The sequence below is a fragment of the Bos indicus x Bos taurus genome, chromosome 18 (assembly GCF_003369695.1).
Source record: "Bos indicus x Bos taurus breed Angus x Brahman F1 hybrid chromosome 18, Bos_hybrid_MaternalHap_v2.0, whole genome shotgun sequence".
In the NCBI taxonomy this organism is placed as follows: Eukaryota; Metazoa; Chordata; class Mammalia; order Artiodactyla; family Bovidae; genus Bos; species Bos indicus x Bos taurus.
In genome coordinates this window covers 108030-131118 of record NC_040093.1, presented here as the reverse complement: position 1 = coordinate 131118, position 23089 = coordinate 108030, and the positions used below count along the sequence as shown (strand labels likewise).

At 48.8% G+C, this 23089-nt stretch overlaps 1 protein-coding gene and 1 long non-coding RNA gene across 3 annotated transcripts; one reads left to right on the top strand and one right to left on the bottom strand.

Annotated features, from left to right (window-relative positions):
- Positions 1-3970: 3970 nt before the first annotated feature.
- Positions 3971-14341, bottom strand: ZNF132 (zinc finger protein 132). Of its 2 annotated transcripts, none has more exons than XM_027514544.1 (4): positions 13981-14341; positions 11459-11539; positions 11134-11302; positions 3971-6805 (listed from the first exon to the last, which is right to left on the bottom strand). In XM_027514544.1, the coding sequence occupies exons 1-4, from the start codon at positions 13993-13995 to the stop codon at positions 4881-4883; spliced, it is 2190 nt and encodes a 729-aa protein (XP_027370345.1). In that variant the 5' UTR covers positions 13996-14341; the 3' UTR covers positions 3971-4880. The 2 variants fall into 2 exon arrangements, with proteins under 2 accessions (XP_027370345.1, XP_027370346.1); XM_027514545.1 differs by having other exon boundaries at positions 13970-14340.
- On the top strand, positions 14225-22135 carry LOC113875898. Its single transcript, XR_003506353.1, has 2 exons — positions 14225-14752; positions 21923-22135. It is a non-coding gene; the product is annotated as an uncharacterized LOC113875898 (long non-coding RNA).
- Positions 22136-23089: the final 954 nt, after the last annotated feature.

Sequence of the window (23089 nt, the reverse complement as noted above, 5' to 3'; positions counted from 1 at the left end):
GTGGAGCAGGGGGCCTGGCACATTTGAGGCTTGAGCTGGTTCTGAAGAGGAATCCATGGATGTTCCGGGAACGTGGTTTTGGGGGGGAGGCGGGCAGTTTCTCAGGAATTTCAAGCCTGTTCCCAGTGTCCAAGGTCACTGTCAGCAAATAGCCTACAGGTTCCTTGGATCCTCAGAGCCTTTCTGGGCATGTTCATCTCCTGGCCATCACCCTGGGGCTGAGAGAAGATCCCGTCATACTGGGATTCAGCTTTCATGACCTGGCTGGGATTCCTGGTGTGTCTACAGACAGCAGCCTTGACTTTTTGCTGTTGCTGTCACAGGGCTCCAGGGAAGGAAGTTGTTGATCCACATATAGATCCAGATCTGCTGGTTGTGGGCCCGTTGATAAAATGTTGGAAACTACTCTTTTACAAGGTAAATGTCAGTTCAGTGAAACTTGTTATGTGGTTGTCACTGTGTCTCTGGTCTACAGTGCTTCACGTCAAGAAGAAAACATTAGTGGAGGCGTGTTTGGGGAGAGCCAACCCCAGACTGGAGGCTTTGGGCTGAGTAGTGCTCAGCCAGGACCATGTGTTGGGGTTGGAACATAAAGGCTGCCGCTGCCTTTAGCTTCAGCAGTTCCTCTCAGACACCCTGCTGGCAGGAGGGGTGGCAGCCACAGGGGCAGGAAGTTCTCAGCCAGTCTGCTCGGTGTTTCCAGTACCTTACGGCACACATCACCCCAGGCCTGCTTGGACGCGCGTGTGTGTAATCCCTGTGTGTGATAACTGTCTACCTTTGAGAGAGTCATTTCCTAGGCAGGTTGATAATAAGTCTAGGGGTCCCCAAGGAGAGAGGGGTCTGGAGTTGTTAGCTCCCATCTGTAAGAGAGAAAAAAAGCGACCAGTGCCATCTTTCTACTGGAGGCGTCCCTCCCTACTCTAGACGGGGGTGTAGACAGACTTTACACCAAAGCTTTCCTTCCCTGGTCGGACTTAGTCTGTCCCTTACCGACACAGGTGACATACTCATCTTTCCCGGTTCTACCACCGAGACAGGCTGGGGATGTACCAGGGGTAGACCTGATGGCATCCCTAACTGACGTCCAGCTCTTCAGCATTACCTCAGATGCCACCCGGGGTGCAATCAGAGTAACCTTCCGGAATGCCTCCCAGGCTAAACCGCTGGGGGGAAACATTCATCACCTGGGTGCCTGTGCATGACCCTGAGTATATTCCTGACCACAATAAGACCGATACGAACATAAAACTGAGATGTTTCTTCCAAGCGTCACCACATCAGTATGAGTCTACTCTGGTCCACTAAGAGCCAGCGCTACCAAAGGAAAGAACCCCATTGCAGTTCCGAGTAACCTTTAACCTCAGAGGTGATCTTGTAGCTATAGCGCCATCTAGCTTCCAAACTTTCTATTCCTAGCGAGGCTAGGAGCTTCCTGACTACCAATCCAAGTTTCTTCCTCCTTGAGAATTGCAGACCCCTCTCTCCTTGGGGACCCCTAGACTTTTTATCAACCTGCCTAGGAAATGACTCGCTCATTCCCCCCTTTTCTTTTAGGAGAATTATGTTGCCAAGGGAAAGGGATGTCATTTTCATTCCATAACTACTTCCTGCTGTTTAGGGGTGTAATCCCTAAAGTGTTGAGGCAACATAGTCTCATAACCCTCATATTGAGGGTCTCTGATCCAGGGGCCCCAAGTAATAGTTGGAGGAGGCTGTGGCACTCATAGGAGCTTGGACAACCATTTGTAACTTAAAAACCTTCATGCAATTAGAAACAAATCCAATTACACAGTTACAGATGTAGGGAGCAAACAGCAAAAATAAAACAATCAGAATTATTGTAATTAAGATAGTTTTCCATCATAGGGAACTAGTTAACATCTCCCAAAGTGAGGCAACTGAGGCTTCAGGAGTATTCATAGCTCCAGTCATCTTGTTCATGTGTTTAGAAAAATAAGTAACATTAGTGCTCATATCAGGTATATATGTACAGCATTGGGTATGAATAATGGCACACGTTTCTCCTTGGGCAGCTGTCAAAATATTTAAAGCCAATCTGTTTTGTAAAACCACCTAATTTGTGGTTGTTCAGCATTAAGAGCTGAAATAGCTTTTTGAGAATCTTGCAGTGCCTGTTGAGTAAAATTAGTCAAAGCATCTACTCGTAGCATGGTATCTGTAGTTCCCAAAGAGGGAACAAACACTGCAGCCAAATAATCATACCAGTGAAACACAGACCTTGCCCACAATGAGAGAGTCATTTCCTAGGCAGGTTGATAAGAAGGCTAGGGGTCCCCAAGGAGAGAGGGGTCTGCAATTCTCGACGAGGAAGAAAGGACAAACTTTCTTTTTTCCTCTACATTCCTTAGGATTATGTATCCTGCCTGAGGACAGTCTCTGGATTAAACCTGGTTGATCATGTTATCCTAAAATGTAAATTATGGGAGTAAGTCTGGTGAGATCTTTACAACCTCCAGACATTCTTTGGATTCCTTGGAGAGTATATAACTCCATTGCTAACACTAGCAAAGGGTACTCTTTCTACCCCCTTCTGATGTCTATGTCAGAAGCTTTCTCTATCTCCTTTATACTTTAATAAAACTTTACTACACAAAAGCTCTGAGCGATCAAGCCTCGTCTCTGGCCCCGGATTGAATTCTTCTCTTTCAGAGGCCAAGGATCCCGGGGTCGTCACGTGATTCAGCAACAGCCTTTCACCTTCAGCATGGAGGTCTGTATGGAGCAGAGTCAGAGTCTGGCAGAGCCAAATAGGGCCCAGATGTACAGGCAGGTGGGGGTTAGGGCAGACTGACCAGACTCCTCACCCCACTGACAGGGCGGCATGACCCGTCTCCTGACCTCTCGGCCTGCTTCTTCCCCGTGGTCCCTCCATGGGTCATCTCTGCCAGGTGCCTCTGCACTGCTGCTCCTTCTGGCTGAAAAGGTTCCTGGAGTCCCCGCCTCAGATATTTTCCTGCCCACCTAAAAGCGAGCAGTAGCAGCCATCACTGTCACTCACCTGTGCTTCATTGCTCTTAGAGCTGCGGTTGCTCCGCAGTGACCCTGTTCTTTAGTCCCTTTGCACGTTAAATCTCTGTATCGCACATCAGATGGAGATGAAATGCATCTACCACGGAGCTCAGGCAAAAGCCTGGCACCCAGTAGGACCCTGGGGGACCTCTGGTGGCCCTGAGGGACGGTACTTGGCCCAGATCACAGCCCTCTCGGAGCTAACCCTGGGGAGCGAGAAGGTAGGAGACCTCAGGGAAAGAGTGGTGCTTATCCCGTCCTGCACTCACATGAGTGCAGGCACACCTGTCCCAGGCTGTAAGCGGCTGCTGAGCCCTAGAGACTTCACTCCCCTGGCAGGACGAAATCTACAGGCCCCTCATGCGTGAAACTGACATTGTAGTAGGGTGGTGTATACCGAACGCTGTGTCCCCCCACAATACCTAGGTTAAACCCTAACCCACTCAGTGTTCTGTATTTGGAGGTGGGGCATTTGGGAGGTTGATGAGGTCATGAGAAAGGAACCCTTGTGACTGGGATTAGTGGTCTCATAAGAGGCCCCCAAGGACCCCTTCTCCTTCACTGTGAGGACACAGAGGATGGCTGTCAACCAGGATCCTCACCTGTCACCAAATATCCTGGCACTAGATCTTGGATTTTCTAGTCTCCAGGACTGTGAGAAATTTGTTATTTTTAAGCCTCCCAGTTCATGGTATTTGTTACATCAGTTGGAATGGACTAAGACATGGGAGACAGACATCCCTCAAGAAAGCACACACTGGCAGCTGTGAGCAGGGCTGCGAAGGGCCCTTCAGTGTGTCAGTGAGGCCCCTCCTGGTGCACCTCATCTCAGGACCCCCCGAGTCTGTCCTTATGTCTGTCTTCTGGGGGCTCGCATGACCCTGCAGTTGGCTTTTACCTTTCAGTGAAGAGAAACTTCATGGCCTGGAGTCATGTCTGCTTCTTTTGTTGGAACTGTAAAAAACCTGGCATTTAATGATTCTTCTACAATCCATAAGGCTTATTAATATTTCACCAGTATACATGGACACACACACACACACATATATATATATATACACATACACATATGTCTCCCTTGGTACAGTTTTAGGTAATCCCACATATTTTGATATGCTGTTCTCATTTTCACTCCAAGTACTTTCAAATTTTTCTTTTGATTTCATCTTTGACCATGGATTATTTATAAGTGTGATATTCAGTTTCTGAATGAGGGTTTTCCACACATCATTCTGTTCTTTATTTCTTATTAGAATTCTGTTATTGTCAAGGTCCACACCGTGTATTATTTCTTTTCCCTTTATCAGGCCTTCTTTTATGGCCCAGAATATGCTCCATATTGGTAAATGTTCTATGTGCATGTGAAAAAAATGTCTATTCTGTCCTCTTGGACAGGAAGTTCTATAAATATTGATTAGGTCAAGCTGGTTCAAAGTGTTGTCTTCCACGCCTTTACCGATTATCTGGGAGGCTGTGAACTTCCCGAAGTGTAATTGTGAATTTGTCTATCGCTCCTTGCAGTTCCATCAGTTTTTGCTTCATGTACCCTGAAGCACTGTTAGGTACATAACGTGCAGGACTGTCACGTGTCTTTATTAATGAATCTCTCAACCAACACGGGGTCAGTTCATTCCCTGACCCTCTCAGAGGCCACAGGCAGCTAGAAAGAGCTTTACGCTCCAGAGGGGAGACAGTGCTGTGTAGGTTCCTAGGCCACTCAGAAAGGGCAGGGTAGCTTCTGAAGGCATGTCCACATCAGCGACACATTAGGGAATTTCTTTGTAGTCTGCTGCCTGAAGTTTGATGTGGCTGAAGATCTCCCAAAGACCATCTCCATAAGGCTCCATTCAGCTGTGGATCCTTCTGTGCTGTGCAAGGTTGCAGAGGCGACTGAAGATCTTCCCACAGTGGCCACACTCATAAGTCCTTTCTCTGGTGTGAACTATCTGGTGTCGAACAAGTGTGGATCTTTCACTAAAGGCTTTCCCACACTGGCTGCATTCATAGGGCCTTTCCTGGGTATGCACTCTCTGGTGACGAATGAGGTGAGAGTTACTGCTGAAGGCTCTCCCGCATGCACTGCACTCGTAAGGCCTTTCCCCAGTGTGAACTCTCCAGTGATAGATGAGGCTGGACTTACGGCTAAAGAACTTGCCACATTTAGTGCACTCATAAGGCCTTTCCCCAGTGTGAACTTTCTGATGCTTCGTAAGAATGGACTTTTGGCTAAAGAACTTCCCACATTCATTACACTCATAAGGCCTTTCTCTGGTGTGAACTCTCCAGTGCTCAATGAGACTGGAACTGTGAGCAAAGGCCTTCCCACATTCACTGCACTCGTAAGGCTTTTCCCCAGTGTGAGTTCTCCAGTGCTGAACCAGGCTGGAGTTGCGACTGAAGGCTTTTCTGCACTCACTGCACCTGTAAGGCCTTTGTCCAGTATGTACTTTCTGGTGTTGAATGAGGGTGGAACTATTGCTGAAGGTTTTCCCACATTCACCACATGCGAAAGGCCGTTCTCCGGTGTGGACTTTCTGATGGCGAAGGAGGTGAGAGCTTTGGCTAAAGTCTCTCCCACATTCACTGCATCCGAAAGGCCGTTCTCCGGTGTGAACCTTCTGGTGCTGAGCAAGGTTGGAGTTGTTGTTAAAAGCTCTCCCACACTCACCGCACTCAAATGGCCGTTCTCCAGTATGAACTCTCCAGTGCTGCATGAGCGCAGAGCTGCGACTGAAGGCTTTACCACACTGACTGCACTCATAAGGTTTTATGTGGGTGTGGACTTTCTGGTGCCGAAGGAAATTGGAGCTTTGGCTGAAGGCTCTTCCACATTTGCTGCACTTGAAAGGCCTTTCTCCTGTGTGGACTTTCTCATGCCGAGCGAGGTGTGACCTGTTATTGAAGGCTTTCCCACATTCACTGCATTCATAAGGCCTTTCTCCTGTGTGGATTCTCTGGTGATGAATAAGGGTGAGTTTGTGGCTGAAAGTTTTCCCACAGTCGCTGCATGCATAATCTTTTACTCCCGTGTGGAATTTCTGATGCTTCCTCAGTTGATATGGGTGACTGAAAGCCTTGCCACACTCTTTACATACATGAGATGTTTCTCCAGTGTGAAACCATTGGTCACTAATAAGGGCTGATTTCTCCTCTAAGGAATTTTCAACTCTTGTGCATCTAAATGGTGTCTCTTCAGAGCGAGTGCTCCGGTGGCTGAGGAGGACAGAAGTCTTCTGGAAAGCTTTCCCACTGTCACTGCAGTTGAAGGGCTTCTGTGAGGACTGGACCTCTTCGAGCTGCCCAGAACTGAAAAGGTGCAGTGAGGCCTCCCTGCCCTTTGTGCTGCTGTGTGGCTCCCCACTGCCGTCCGTGCTTGGGGGCTGGAGGAGGTCATGGCCGTCTGAGACATCCTGGCCACCTAACCCACATGTAATGGGTTTCTCTGACAAAGAGCCTGTTGAGCTTTTTACAAACAAGTCCCTGTCTCTGTTCCATTGGAAGGGCTTTTCTCCATTGTACTCTGGATGCTGGTGAAGATTTACACCAAACCAAAACTCTCTTCCATATGCTAAACATGTGCAGGAAGTCTCCCCAGTATGTCTCTGATGGTCGTCCAGCTGCAAAATGTCTTTCAAGAGTGGCTCACACGTGTCACAGCTGTCAGCCTTCTGCATGGAAGGAGGTACACTGGGAGTTTTGACCTGTGACACCACTTCTCCAGAAGCATTCTTCTCAGAAGGCACCTCCTCATCTTCCACCACAGGCCAACAGCCTGAAAGCCGAGAAATTTCTGGTTAACGTGAGCGTTCCACTTAGTGAAAAGGGTGACTTCCTTAGAAATGTGTCACTGACACATACAGGAATGGGCCAAGGATTTGCCGATAGGCCAGGTGGGGCAGAGTTAGAGTGCAAGGCTCACTGGCGGGATAGGGCCCTCACCAGAGGCAAGAACTCAGAGGTAAAGGGCCTGAAAAGACATTTTTCAAAAAAAGATATACATACACAAATGGACAAAAAGTAAATGGAAAGAAGCTCAACATCATTAGTCATCGTGTGCACAGTGTGCGCTCAGTCATGTCCAACTCTCTGTGACCCCATGCACTATAGCCTGTCAGGCTCCTCTGCCCATGGAATTTTCCAGGCAAAAATACTGGAGCAGGTTGGCATTTCCTACTCCAGGGGATCTTCCTGACTCAGGGATCGAACCCACATCTCTTCCATCTCCTGCACTGGCAGGCAGGTTCTTTATCACTGCACCACCGGGCAAACCCGTTAGTCTTTACAGAAATGCAAGCTCAAACCACAATGAGATACCACTTTAAACTCACCAGGATAGCTTGAAGAAAAAAAGATAGTAACAAGTTTTTGATGAGGAAGTAGAGAAACTGAAACACTCATAAACTGCAGTGGGAATGTAAAATGGTGCTGCCAATGGGGAAACAGTTTGGGAATTTCGCTGCTATGTATTTACAGAAGAGAAATGACATATATCTACACAAAACTTGCACATGAACATCTGGAACAGCCATAATGTTTATAACAGTCAAAAAGTGGAAAAAAGCCAAATGTCCATCAGCTGATGAATGGATAAACAAAACTGGTATATCTATATGCTGGAATATTATTCAGCCATAAAAATGAAAGAAGTATTATTGATATCTTCTATAACATGGATGAACTTCAATAACATTATGCCAAGTAAAAGCCAGTCACGGAAAACACATATGGTATAATTCCATTTGTATAAAATACCTATTAACAGAACAAGCAAATCTGTACAGTCAGGAAGTAGATTAGTGGTTGCCTAGGACTCAGGACAGGATGCGGGAATTTGAAGAGCGACTGCTAAAGGGCAGAGTCTCTCTTTAGGTGATGAAAATGCTTAGAATTAGAGTGTGGTGATATTAGTTTACTGAAAAAGTGAAAGTGAAGTCGCTCAGTTGTGTCCGACTCTTTGTGACCCCATGGACTGTAGCCTACCAGGCTCCTCCATCCGTGGGATTTTCCAGGCAAGAATACTGGAGTGGGGTGCCATTTCCTTCTCCAGGAGATCTTCCCGACCCAGGGAATGAACCCGGGTCTCCCGCATTGTAGGCAGACTCTTTACCGTCTGAGCCATCAGGGAAGTCCATTTGTTTATTATCCTTAATTAAAAAAAAATAAAAAAACTAGAGCAAACTGCCTCAGTTATACATATGTTCTTTTTCATATTCTTTCCTATTATAGTTCCCTGTGCTATACAGTAGGACCTAATGTTTATCCATTCTATATATAATAGGTTGTACTTCCTAATTCCAATCCATCCCTCTCCCAACCCCCACCGTTGGCAACCACAAGTCTGCTCTCTACATCTGCGAAACTTTTTCTGCTTTACAGATACGTTCATTTGTGTTGTGCTTTAGATTCCATATATAAGAGATATCACATGGTACTTGTCTTTTCTCCTTATGACTTACATCACTTAGTATGATAGTCTCTAGGTTCACCCGCGTTACACCAAGTGGCATTATTTCTTTTTTATGGCTGAGTAGCGTTCCATTGTATACATACACCACATCTTCTTTTCCATTCATCTGTCGATAGAATTTATGTTGCTTCCATGTCCTGGATATTGTAAATAGTGCTACAATGAACATTGGAGTAAATTTATCCGTTCGAATTGCTGTTTTTTCTCCAGATATATGCCCAGGAGTGAGATTGCTGGATCGTGTGGGAACTCTAGTTTTCATTTTTTCAGGAACCTCCATACTGTTTTCCATAGTGGCTGCACCAATTTACATTCCCATCAATAGTGTAGGAGGGTTCCTTTTTCCACATGCTCTCTCCATTTGTTATCTGTAGACTTTTTAATGATGGCTATTCTGACTGGTGTGAGGTGACACCTCATAATAGTTTTCATTTGAATTTCTCTAATAATAAGCAAATAATAATAATAAAAGAAAGGCAATGCCAAAGAATGCTCAAACTACCGCACAATTGCACTCGTCTCACATGCTAGTAAAGTAATGCTCAAAATTCTCCAAGCCAGGCTTCAGCAATATGTGAACCGTGAACTTCCTGATGTTCAAGCTGGTTTTAGAAAAGGCAGAGGAACCAGAGATCAAATTGCCAACATCCGCTGGATCATGGAAAAAGCAAGAGAGTTCCAGAAAAACATCTATTTCTGCTTTATTGACTATGCCAAAGCCATTGACTGTGTGGATCACAATAAACTGTGGAAAATTCTGAAAGAGATGGGAATACCAGACCACCTGACCTGTCTCTTGAGAAATCTGTATGCAGGTCAGGAAGCAACAGTTAGAACTGGACATGGAACAACAGACTGCTTCCAAATAGGAAGAGGAGTACGTCAAGGCTGTATATTGTCACCCTGCTTATTTCACTTCTATGCAGAGTACATCATGAGAAACGCTGGGCTGGAAGAAGCACAAGCTGGAATCAAGATTGCCAGGAGAAATATCAATAACCTCAGATATGCAGATAATACCACCCTTATGGCAGAAAGTGAAGAGGAACTAAAAAGCCTCTTGATGAAAGTGAAAGTGGAGAGTGAAAAAGTTGGCTTAAAGCTCAACATTCAGAAAACGAAGATCATGGCATCTGGTCCCATCACTTCATGGGAAATAGATGGGGAAACAGTGGAAACAGTGTCAGACTTTATTTTTTGGGGCTCCAAAATCACTACAGATGGTGACTGCAGCCATGAAATTAAAAGACGCTTACTCCTTGGAAGGAAAGTTATGACCAATCTAGATAGCATATTCAAAAGCAGAGACATTACTTTGCCAACAAAGGTTCGTCTAGTCAAGGCTATGGTTTTTCCAGTGGTCATGTATGGATGTGAGAGTTGGATTGTGAAGAAGGCTGAGCGCCGAAGAATTGATGCTTTTGAACTGTGGTGTTGGAGAAGACTCTTGAGAGTCCCTTGGTCTGCAAGGAGATCCAACCAGTCCATTCTAAAGGAGATCAGCCCTGGGATTTCTTTGGAAGGAATGATGCTAAAGCTGAAACTCCAGTACTTTGGCCACCTCATGGGAAGAGTTGACTCATTGGAAAAGACTCTGATGCTGGGAGGGATTGGGGGCAGGAGGAGAAGGGGACGACAAAGGGTGAGATGGCTGGATGGCATCACTGACTCGATGGACGTGAGTCTGGGCGAACTCCGGGAGTTGGTGATGGACAGGGAGGCCTGGCGTGCTGCGATTCATGGGGTCGCAAAGAGTGGGACAGGACTGAGCGACTGAACTGAACTGAATAATAAGCAGTGTTGAGCGTGTTTTTACATGCTTTTTGGCCATCTGTATGTCTTCTTTGGAGAAATGTCTATTTACGTCTTCTGCCCATTTTTCAATGGGGTTATTTTCTTGTTATTGAGTTGTATGAGCTGTTTGTATATTTTGGAAATTAAAACCCTTGTCAATCATATCACTTACAAATATTTTCTCTGTTTCTAAGTTGTATTTTCATTTTTTTAATGGTTTCCTTTGCTGTGCAAAAACTTGTAAGTTTTATTAGGTTCCATTTGTTTGTTTTTATTTCGTTGCTTTGGGAGACTGACTTACGAAAACACTGGTATGATTTATATCAAAGAATATTTTGCCTATGTTCTCTTCAAGAAGTTCTATGGAGTATGGTGAGATTTATACACTGAAAACACGAAAACCCACTAAACTGTACACTTTAAAAGGGTGAACGTTAAAATTGATTTTTGTAAAAAAAAGTAAAAGGGTGAACGTTATGATATATATCAGTAAAGCCATTAAAAAAAAAGTCTCTGGGGAAGGGGCAGAACCTCGGCATGGCCACACACTAGATCAGCCAGCCAGGCACTGGTCAAGTTGAGCAGGACCCTTCAGGCAGGCCAGAATGCTGATCCCCAACCTCTGCTCCCACAAGGCCCCTGTGGGACCTAATAGCTGTTAGGACTCCTCAGGAGGCTGCTCAGGGAGAAACGGGGGTGCACACAGCCCAGGCCCAGCACTCACAGCAGCTACAACATGAAACCTGGGCAGGAAGCAGTGTCCCTGGTCCAGCTTGGGGATGGGAGAAGACAAAAGGCAGGTGCTGGCCCCAGGCCAGGGAAGGGAACGAGGGCCTTACCAAGTGAGGTCACGAGCTCCAAGGTCTCCAGCATCACAGTGTGGTACAGCTGCCTCTGGGCTTCATCGAGGAGCTCCCACTCCTCCCTGGAGAAGTGCATGGCCACCTCCTCGAAGGCCACCAGGCTCCCCCATGAGGAGACAGCAAGGCCAGGGGGCCAATAGGTGGGCTGGAAAACAAACAAAACGGTCCAGCGGGCACATTCAGGCCCTTGATGTGCGACTCAGTGCTCTGCCCCGTGTCCCATTGGCATCTCTTCTCCTCATGACCCCCATCCGTCCTCCCTCCACCCGCCTGCAGCTCACCCCCTTCCCCAGGCCCTCACCTCTGAGAAGGCCACAGGTGCTGGCCCCACTGGTGCCCCGCTCTCCTCACAGTCCCACTGGCCACTGTTTTCAGACCAATCCTAACGAGAGAGACAAAAGGAAGGTGGGTAGATGGACGCTGTTTGAGCTCTAAGTGGTCATATGACACCCCTCTCCCTACTAACCAACTTCCCTTGTGTCCTTCAGGTCACACCTCCCAAATCTAAGAAAATCTGAGCTCTCTTTTCTTCCTTAAGCCTCTGTATCAGGCCTCATTCCCCTACCACGTACACATCAATCCTCAAACCTCTACTTCCCACATCCCACAGTATCATCGTCCCTCTCCCTGGCCACACCACAGGCATTTCCCCTGTACTCGTTTTCCACTATGCACTTAGCTTGCCAACAGAGGCAGGCAGGATCCGATGCTAACCTTGGACTGTCCTTGACTGCAAGAGCTTCCCACTAACAGAGAGAGCCATCACCTCTCTAGATAAAGCCTCCCTTCTTGGCTCTGTTGCTCCAATCTTGCACCCCAGAACCAGGAGTAATAATCTCAAACACCCTTATTCTCTTCCAGCTCTAACCTTATGCATGCTGTCCCTTCACCAGTCATAGCTGTCCTTGCCCTTCCTAATACACAAATCCCTGACCTGCTTGTCCCCACTCTTGGCATGGCAACGCTTAGCTTGGCTGAGCCTTTTTGTCCCTGATACTCCAGCAGCCTAATAAACCCCCCTGGACGTAAGGAGAATGGCCAGAAAACCCTGTGAGCTGTAGAAAGGTAAAACAATCTAAGCTCAGGCCCACTGTCATCCTACCTTACTTACTTATGTGCTTTTTCTTTTCTTTTTTTTTGTATTTATTTATTTGGCTGTGCTGGTCTTAGTTGCACTGTGTGGGATCTTAGTTGTGGCAGGTAGAATCTAGTTCCCTGACCAGGGACTGAACCCAGGTCCCCTGCATGGAGAGCATGGAGTCTTGGCCACTGGACCACCAAGGAAGACCCTGTGCTTCATTTTTTCATCCCAGGTCTACACTCTACTCAGAGGCTTGTTCATCATCCTCAACCCAGCTCACAGTGCGCAAGCACAAGCCTCCCGCCGGCGGACGTCTCTAGTCTCGACCTGGCATGAAATACACTTGACATCTCAATTTGGCAGTCTCAATGACATTCCAAATACAGTATGGCCAAAACAGTTATTTTCCCTCTGAAATCTACTCCTCAAACCATCTTCCACATCCGAAAAAATATTCAGGGTCAACCATATTTCCCTGCCACATATCAGGAAATCTCAGTTCAGTTCAGTTGCTCAGTTGTGTCTGACTCTTTGCGACCCAAAGAACCACAGCACACCAGGCCTCCCGGTCCATCAGCAACTCCCAGAGTTCACCCAAACCCATGTCCATCGAGTCGGTGATGCCATCTAACCATCTCATCCTCTGTCATCCCCTTCTCCTCCTGCCCTCAATCTTTCCCAGCATCAGGGTCTTTTCAAATGAGTCAGCTCTTTGCATCAGGTGGCCAAAGTATTGGAGTTTCAGCTTCAACATCAGTCCTTCCAATGAACACCCAGGACCGATCTCCTTTAGGATGGACTGGTTGGATCTCCTTGCAGTCCAAGGGACTTTCAAGAGTCTTCTCCAACACCACAGTTCAAAAGCATCAATTCTTCGGCGCTCAGCTTTCTTTATAGTCCAACTCTCACATCCATACAGGACCACTGGAAAAACCATAGTTTTGACTAGATGGACCTTTGTTGGCAAAGTAATGTCTCTGCTTTTGAATATGCTATCTAGGTTGGTCACAACTTTCCTTTCAAAGAGTAAGCGTCTTTTAATTTCATGGCTGCAATCACCATCTGCAGTGATTTTGGAGCCCAGAAAAATAAAGTCAGCCACTGTTTCCCCATCTATTTGCCATGAAGTGATCAGGAAATCTAGTCCACCCTAAAAATTACATCCAGGAGCCAACCACTTCTCCTACCTTACAGGCACCTCCCTGCTCTAGCCACCAAAACCACACACCGGGACTACTGCAGTCACCTCCTCCATGATCTTCGGGCCTCCAGTCTCATCCCACTTTCCAGTCTTTTCACTCAGCATCCACAGGCTTGTTAAGATCTGATTCAGATCACCTCCTCCTCTGCTCTAAACTTCCCGTGACCCGCACCACACTGAGAATAGAGGCCCAGCACCCCAGCCTCCCTTTCCGGGCCTGTCTCCAGTCCCTCTGCTCTCTATTTCCACCAGAAGAAATGGAGATCTGTCGTTTCCCTCAACACTGTCACCTTATGCCCACCTCCAAGCAATTGGCACATGCTGGTCTCTGTGTCACGGACACCTTTCCAGATCTACCCCTTGTGATCCGCTCCACATAACCTCTGGCCTAGGTTCAGGATGCCAGGGGAAAGTGACTCTAAGGGGCCCAGACTCATGTGCAGGCCGAGTTCGGGACGCCACCATCCCCTAACAGACCCCAGGGTCACAAGGGCGGGGATCTCAGCAGGTGAGGACCTGTCTCATCTCACCTGCCACTCACCTGCCTCGGGTCCATCGGCGACTCTGCAAGACCGGTCACAGCCTGTGGGCTGGGCGGGGCCGTGTCAGGCGGCGGCCGTGACGAGCCTGCGCGCTCACCCGAACACCCCCACAAACACTGGGAGGGGTGACGCAGGTTGATGGTCGCACTCAGTGCTTCGACCGTCCCCAGTATGAAACGGAAGCTGCCTCCCCGGAACTTGGGACGAAGGCGGGGCGCGGAGAAACCGAGGCTTAGGAAGGAGGAGCGGTAAGCCGAGGGTAAAAGGGAGTGCCAAGGTGCGAAGAGGGTCCCAGAACGTCCCCCTGGGGGCCTTCGCCTCACGTCCCAGGGTGTGTCTCCTGCAGCCCCACCAGGCACAAAACTAAGACTGCAATGGCGACGCCGGAAGTCCCGCCCCACCACCTGAGGCCAGGCGAAAACGCCCAAATCCTGACCCTCACTGGCTCCAGGCTCGTGGACGTCTATGTCGCTTTTCCCTGAGCCTATCGCGGTGCCGCCGAGTCGTTGCCTAGGTGATTAGACTGGACGCACCGCATCACGGCTCACGCGACTTGAACTACACTACCCAGAACTTCCCTCACTGTGCGTTCACACCAGTATTGACCAATGATAGCCCAGGAAATAGGCGTTTCCGGGACGGCCACGCCTTGGAGGGCGGGACTTCCGGATTCAGATGGTTGCTTCTCTGTCGGTCGCGGGCGGATGGACCTAGTTGTTGGACCGTGGTTGGTGTCCAGGGGGCTCCTCAGGCCCGCGGAAACGGGAGTGGGTAGGTACGACAGCCTAGGAGGTCCCAACTGTGCCCTGTATGTCCCGTGACCTCAGCAAACGTCCCGTCTCCCCGGGTTCTTGTTTCCTCGGCTGTCGGGGGACCGCCCGGCGCGGGGTTGTTCTCCGGGTCGTCCATCAAGGCCTGTCTGTGCCCGTGGCCGACCCGGAGTCGTCGCCCTGTGCATCGTATCCGCTTTACGGAGAAGGGCCCCAGGCTCCAAAGCCACCCGTTCCGAGGTCATGACCCAGCATATAGCTGGACTGCGGGCATGGTAAGAGAGCAGGGTCTCTTGGCCTCCACCTGGACTCCGAACCCCAGTGCCGCAAGTCCCCTACTGAACCCCAGGCTTCGGTGCTCAGGACACTGGGGCGTTCGTGGGTGGAAGTCTGCATTTCAGAGTCCAGTGTGATAAAATGTGGAGGGTACAGGCGGAGGGATGTGCATGTGCGAAGACTCGGAGGTGAGACTGGCCTGGGAGCATTCGGGAAAGTTCTGCAGTCTCCACTGCCGGGAACCGACAGCGTGAGCATGGGAGTCCCACCTCTGTTGACGGGCTTTGGATTCTGGGAGCCACAGATTTTCATTAGAATATGGATGGCCATGATCTGAGTTAGGATTTTGAAACTGCGTGAACACGGAGTTGTGGTGGGGGCTGAAAGCAGGCAGCTTCAGGAGGATGCTGCTGCAAATGTTTCTCCGGTGACCTCTCCAGAATAGAAGTAGGAGAGGTGGGAGAAATAATCAGATTCCCTATACGATTTTCAGAGTGGAATCGATGGGATTTCCGTTTACGAATGGAGAGTGAATGTAGTGGAGGATAAAGGACTATCCCAAGTGTTACAGATAAAGAATGAGATGGAGAGCGGAGGTTGGCCGAAGGAGTATGTTTGGCAGAAGAGTAGCAGTTGGATTATGTGGGAGTAGAGTCTGAGTTGTCTGGAGAGCTCTAGGTGGAGCTGACCCGCGTGCCCGTGAACAGGAAATTTCCATTTAGCTTCCTGATGTCTAGACTGCCCTGCCCTGGTGGCCTGGACCAGGTTATGTCCTGAGATGGGATTTTGGAAGGAAAATCTCAGCTTGTGGTTCCAGATGGGCCCTGAGATGAGTGTGGGATGTCCAGATGAAGGACCAGTAGCCGAGTGGAGGAGGTGGGTGCAGGAAAGAGAAACTGTCTAAACTCTGGTGGATGTGGGGACAGTGCACACCCAGGAGGAGGGCCCACACCCTCAGAGATGAAAGGGCGAGCAGGGGTGTCAGGGGACGGGGTTTTGGAGGCGTAAGGGGAGGTGTGGGCGGGACAAAGACTGGGGGCCCGGGTCCAGTGCCCAGTGCTTAGATCATATTCTTGTGCCCCTTGCCTGGTGTTGCAGGACCCAGTGACTTTTGAGGACAAGAGCATGTGCCTTTTTTGGGGAAGAAATAGGTCTCCTTAGTGAGGCCAGTGAAGCCTCTGCTGGGATGTGGTGCTGTCTTCACCAGGTCAGGCTTGTCATCTTTCCCAGGAGAGGCGCTGCTGGCCCTCGTGGTGGCTGTGACCACCTGCTTCTTCTCCCAGACCACCGTGTAAACAATCGCAGCGCCGTTTGCCTTGGGACCTTGACAGCCATGGTCCAAGATCAGAAGCATCACAGCCTGAGTAGCAGCAGATCGTTCACCTTGGTTGTTTTCTGATCGGGTGGCCCAGTCCGGACCTGTGACGTTTCCCTCCGTCACCTGTCCTCCGGCAGCGCTTGGGGGCTCCGCTTCGTTGTAATGTTCCGGCTTCTCGTCGCGGTGGCTTCTGTGGTTGTGGGCCGCGGGCTATAGAGAGCGAGGGCGTCAGTAGTTGTGGTGCACGGGTTTAGTTGCCCCGAGACATAGAAGATCCTCCTGGACCAGGGATCAAACCCATGCCGCCTGCATTGGCAGGCAGGCTCTCAACCACTGGCCCAGCAGGGAAGCCTGGCAAGTTGATGTTTACCTCCTTGGAAGCTCCCGAACCATTTCCCAAAGGGTCTGTGCCTTTTATACTCCCAGCAGCGCTGCAGGACTGTTCAGTTTTTCCACCATGCCAACACCAAGACAACTTGGAGCTGGCATCCTGGTGGTGTGAAATGGTATCTCAACGGCTTTTAAAAACCATGGCAAAATATGCACAAAACTTAGCATTTTAACCATTTTTAAGTGTATGGTTCAGTGGCATTAATTCAGTTGTGCCACTTTAACCCCTGTACTTCTTCAGAACATTTTTATTATCTTGAACTGAAACTCTCTACCCTTGAAGCCGTCATCTCATTGGGCTTTTGATCTCCATTTTTCTCATGAACAATGGTATTTTCACGTGCGTGTTAACAGTCTGTTTCCTCCAATGAAACGTCTATTCAGATCTTTTCCTTATTTCTAATTGGGTTGTCTTTTTATCTTTGAGCCATAAAGTTCTTCATAGATTCTGTATTTAGAAACCATATGTAAGTATTTTCTAAGTATTTTTTCTCAGTCTGTGGCTCATTTTTTTTAACTTTTATTTTATTTATTTGTGTTATTAAAAAAAAACTTTTTATTTGCATTGGGGGGTAGCCAGTTAACAGACATAGTTGTGGTAGTTTCAGGTGAACGGTGAAGGGACTCAGCCCTACATACACATATCTCCCTTATCACCCCCGCCAAACTCCTCTCCAATCCAGGCTGTGTGTGCATCTTTTAGTGTTCTGAATGGTGTCTTTTTACAAAAAAATTTGTTTATTTGGCTGTGCTGGGTGTTCGTTGTGGCATGTGGGATCTAGTTCCCCGACCAGAGGTCAAACCCAGGCCCCCTGCATGGGGAGCGCAGAGTCTTAGCCACTGGGCCAGCAGGAAAGTCTCTTAATGATGCGTTTTGAAGAGCAGATTTTACATTTTGATGTTAAATTTTACACTCATTGTCTAATATATTAGTTTTTCTATTTATATATTGTCTTTGTATCATACCTAAAAAATTATTTGTCTAGCCAAAAGTCAAAAAGTTCTCCTTTGTTTTCTTCTATAAATTTTATAGTCTTAGCTCTTACATTTATGGTCTTTTTCATGGTAACTTTTACGTATAGTTGAGATAAGGGTTTGAATTTATTTTTTTGCATGTGAATGTCTAGTTTTCCCAGAACCATTTGCTGAAAAGGCCATCTTTCCACATTATATTTTTGTTGGAAATCAGTTAAGGCTATTTTGCTCTCTTAAATCTGTTGATCTATATTTCTGTCCTACTGACAGGACCACACTGTCGTGAGTACCTTGGCTTTATAGAAATTTTTGAAGTTTAGTAAGGAAAGTGCAACTTTCTTTCTTAGCACAATTGTTTTCCCTGTTGTGTTCTGCATGTCTATGAATTTAGGGTCAGCCTGTTAGTTTCTGCTCAGAATGTTGGCTGTGGTTCTGATAGGGATTGCACACTCAGAACCAGTGGACCTGGGTTTGTTCTGGCACCACCGGTGAAACATGGGTGTTCCATAAAGTGCACAGAGCCTGGGTGGGGAGGGTAACAGGCAGGGGAAAGGCTTCTCCCAGGCGTGGGAGGCAGCGCCATGAGGCCTCGCTGACCACAGCTGACCGCTCTGGTACAGGGAGCTGAGCCCACCCTTTGCTTGGAAGCCTGAGGCCCCAAGGCACACCTGACTGCAGCTCTGATCGCAAGCTGCCCTGTCGGCGGAAGGGAAGGTCTGAGTTCAGTGGACATACTGATGCCTTGGAACGCTGGGGAGAGCTCAGGAAGACAGGCCCCAAGCTTGGCTCACCACAGGCCTGCAGGAGTGTCGGCTTCAGGTCGATGATGGGGAGGGAGTGGAGAGGCGTCCTGAGAGTGGCCGCAGAGTGCTGTGCAGCGAACCCTGGGCCCTGTGCCTTCCTGTCTGGGGACCCCTGGGCTCCTGGTTTGCCTTTTGTCCTGAGTCACAAATGATAGCCCAGAAACCAACATTGTATATAGCTCTCTCTCTATATATAGAAAGAGTGGAGCTCATACATACCTATAGACTTTGAAGTTTGGGGGGGAACAGTCTTGAACCTTTATAAAATCAAAAGGCTCCATGTAAAACATGCATCTCTCACTCTTCTTGGAAAAGCAGCGGATGGGACCACCAAATGTGGACCCCACCATCCCTGCCCACGTTCTGGGCCCCGCCTCGGTGGAAACCAGCAGATGATGAGGGCAGGTGCCCCCAGGCTCACCTGCAGTGTCGCTTGTGCCCCTGAGATCCTGGCTGCAGACCTCTAAGCCCCAGGGCTCCTGCCTTGCAGTGATGGCCTTGCCAGAAGCAAGCCCAGGGAGGCCAAGGAGGCCGCCTGCTTGCAGACTGTCGTCTGGCTGTGAGCAGCACGCCGCGGCTCACACCTGCTCTGCACCCACTCTCAGGACAAGGTGAGCCTGCGCGGCACCTCCCTGCCAGGCTGAGCCCTCCTCTCGCCCAGGGCTCTGCCAGCAAGTGTGGCAAGCATGACACACCACAGCCCTCCTGAGCTCAAACCTAGTGTGTCCACACTCATGTGGGATCTTAGTTGGTACACCAGGGCTGGAACCTATGTCCTCTTCATGGAAGCACGGGGTGTGTGTGTGTATGTGTAGGCACGTGTCACGCTCTGTCATATCCAGTTCTTTGCGACCTCAAGGACTGTAGCCTGAGGCGCCTCTGTCCAAAGGATTCTCCAAGCAAGAATACTGGTGTGGGTTGCCATTTCCTTCTCCAGGGGATCTTCCTGGACTAGGGATCGAACCCGCGTCTCCTGCATTGGAGGTGGATTCTTTACCATCTGAGCCACCAGGGAAGCATTAGCTGCTGGACCACCAGAGTAAGTGGGTGTGTATGTGTGTGTATGCGTGTGCACTCCGATCAAACCCACATCTCTTACCTCTCTTGTATTGGCAGGTGGATTCTTTACCACTGGGACCACCTGGGAAGCATTAACTGCTGGAACACCAGGGAAATCCCTAAACTTTATTTTTTTAACATGGACATTCTTTATTTCTGGCCAGTGCACCCTGTTCTTTCCCCTACTTTATTCAATTTAACTCTGAATTGGCAATAAGGAATTTAAGTCTGAATTTTGCAATAAGGAGTTCATGATCTGAGCCACAGCCAGTCCTCAGTCTTGTTTTTGCCGACTGAATAGAGCTTCTCGATCTTCAGCTGCAAAGAATATAATCAATGTGATTTCGGTGTTGACCATCTGGTGATGTCCATGGGTAGAGTCCTCTCTCTTGTGTTGTTGTGTTATGACCAGTGTGTTCTCTTGGCAAAACTCTGTTAGCCTTTGCCCAGCTTTGAAGGCAATGGCAACCCACTCCAGTACTATTGCCTGGAAAATCCCATGGACGGAGGAGCCTGGTAGGCTGCAGTCCATGGGGTCGTGAAGAGTCAGACACTACTGAGCAACTTCACTTTCACTTTTCACTTTCATGCATTGGAGAAGGAAATAGCAACCCACTCCAGCATTCTTGCCTGGAGAATCCCAGGGATGGCAGAGCCTGGTGGGCTGTCGTCTGTGGGGTTGCACAGAGTCGGACACGACTGAAGCGACTTAGCAGCAGCAGCAGCAGCATTCTGTACTCCAAGGCCAAACTTGCCTGCTACTCTGGGTATTTCTTGACTTCCTACTTTGACTTCCTTCTGTGCTATCTTTTTTAGTTAGCATAGAAATCAAGTTAAATCATATATAAGCAAGAATGACTTGCCTAGCCCTCAATATGTGAACATTTCTTCCTTTAACATCTACCAAAATAAAAAGTGCACTCATTCTTGATGTAACAAGTAGGCAATGCTTAATTTTTGTGTAAGTATACTTATGGTAAGCAGGGCTTCCCAGGTGGCTCAGTGGGTAAAGAATCTGTGTGCAGTGCAGGAGATGCTGGTTTGATCCCTGTGTCGGGAAGATCCCCTGGAGGAGGGTATGGCAGTCCACTCCAGTATTCTTGCCTGGAGAATCCCATGGACAGAGGAGCCTGGTGGGCCACAGTCCATAGGGTCGCAAAGAGTCCGACACGACTGAAGCAACTGAGCATGCATGGTAAGCAGACTAAAGCACCATTCCCGCCAAAGATGTGGAGGACTTAGTGTCCAGAACATGTTGTTACAGGGCAAGAGGGAACTACATTTAGATGGTAGGTGGAAATAAGGTTGATAACCAGCTGACTTTGGGACATGGAGATCATTCTGGATTGTCTGAGGTTGGCAGGGTGGGAGGAAACATCGTAATAACCCTTGTTATTACGGGTCCTTGTTGTAAGGGTCCTTATAGTGGAAGAGGGAGGCATAGAGATGGAGAGAGACCAAATCAGAGTGATGTCATGTGAGAAAAACTCAAGGTGCCTTTGCTGGCTTTGAAGACAGAAAAAGCCAGGAACCAAGGAATGCTGGCAGTCTGGAACAGGCAAGGAAAGCCCTTTTACCCCCAGAAGCAATGCAGCCTTGCTGAGGCCTTGGTTTTAGAGCAGCTGACATGAGTGTCAGACCTAGGACATTCTTAGATTTAAAATATCTGTGTTGTGCTTTTCTGCTTTCAAGGGCTCATGTGATTATACTAGACTAACCCGGGCAATTGTGGATAATATTCCCATCTATGGCCACGTCAGGTAACGTGTTAATAGGTTCCAGGCATTAGGGTGTGGACGTTCTTGGAGAACCGTGGTTCTGCCTACCACACTGAACTCACATGGCTATTGATCGTGCTCAGTCACTCAGTCGTGTCTGACTCTTTGCGACCCTGTGGACTGCAGCCCTCCAGTCTCCTCTGTCCATGGGAGTCTCCAAGTAAGAATACTGGGGTGGGTTGCCATCTCCTCCTCCCAGCTGTCTTCCTGACCCAGGGGTTGAACCCATCTGCATCTCCTGTACTGCAGCTGATTCTTTACTACTGAGCCATTGGGGAAGATTTCTAGATTCTCATGGTATTAGATATTGTAAAATAAGTGCTGCGCCTTCTCTGGCAGTCCAGTGGTTAAAACTCTGCACTTTCCACTGCAGGGGGTCTGGGTTCCATCCCTGGTTAGGGAAATAAGATTCCCTCATGCCATGCAAGGCAGCCAAAAAATAAAACAGATACAAAAATTATAAAAGCAGAAGTTCCACAAAGAAATCCTAAGGTCTAGCTCCTCCAGGAAGTACACACCCAACAGAAGATCCTGCAACTGTGCTTACCTTTCCCGCTTTCCTTTCTTCACAGCTGTGCCTCTGCGCCCTGAGGCTGGACAGCCATGAAGGTCATGACTGCTGAAGTCACCAGCAACCCAGCTTGGGCAACAGGAGCCTCCCTGGCTTTTGCTGGTGGGGTGACTGCTCTCAGGAATATGGCTCAGAAGACTGCAGGATTCAGGACAACTTCAGCTGCTCAGTGACCTTATGCGTGGTGTTAATAGATATGAGTTTGGCCCCTGTAGATCTCACAGCCTGTGCCCTTGCGTACTGGGCTCTGGCGTCCCCTGTTGCCTGTTCCCTGTGCCCCACCATTCCCCATCTACGTAGAGGGGACCTGCCCCTGTCTGCCTGGAGTGGTGATTACAGGGATCTGGTTTTTCTGGCCTGGCACAGAAAGATGGCTCATCTCCAGCTGGTGGCCACACGAAGCTGCGCTGGTTTGAGGGACCTGCTTCCTTATTCTCAGACCGCTGTACCCCTCAAGTCCTATGATTCCACCTCAGGTAAGCTCTGGGCACACAGGTGACTGAGAACCTGGCCACAGTGCTTTCCCTGGAGGCCTGGAAGTCACAAGACCCTTTGGACCACAAGAGGACAGGGCGCCTCCCCTGCCCTCCCACTCTGTCCCCAGAGGCACGTGGACATCGCTGTCATCGAGAATCTGCCCCCTCAGCACCCTGGCCACGACCCATTTCTATTCTGCCTCCTGGGCCACAGCCCTGGCTCCAAGGTGATGTAACCCTTCCGGCTTTATTGTCACAGAGTCTGGAGCAGTCGGAAGGGAGTTGCTCCCAGGACATTCCAGTTGCCCCCAGCAGAGTGAGCCTGTTCAGGAAGCAGGGAAGCTCCCCTGGCACTGCCAGCAGACCCTCCATGGGGCCCTCGGCCAGAGAGGGTCAGTTCCCAGCCCCTGTGCAGTTAGGGCCTAACAAGTTCTGACTCTGCCACCCCATGTCCATGGAATTTTTCAGGCAGAACACTAGAGTGGGTTGCCATTTCCTTCTCCAGGGGATCTTCCTAACCCAGGGATTGAAACAGTGCCTTCTGTACTGGCAGGCAGATTCTTTACCACTGAGCCACCTGGGAAGCCCCATATCGTTCGTGTTCCATAGCTATGCCTTTCTTTTAAAGGTTCTGTCTAAAAGAACCTCTCTCTATACAATATTGTAAAGTTAAAAATAAAAAATATATATAT

Coding starts and splice junctions, on each gene's coding strand:
- ZNF132 (XM_027514544.1), bottom strand. Junction 11,303..11,458: donor CACCTGTGGCCTTCTCAGAG/GTGAGGGCCTGG, acceptor TTTGTTTTCCAG/CCCACCTATTGGCCCCCTGG. Junction 6,806..11,133: donor GGAGCTCGTGACCTCACTTG/GTAAGGCCCTCG, acceptor CTCGGCTTTCAG/GCTGTTGGCCTGTGGTGGAA.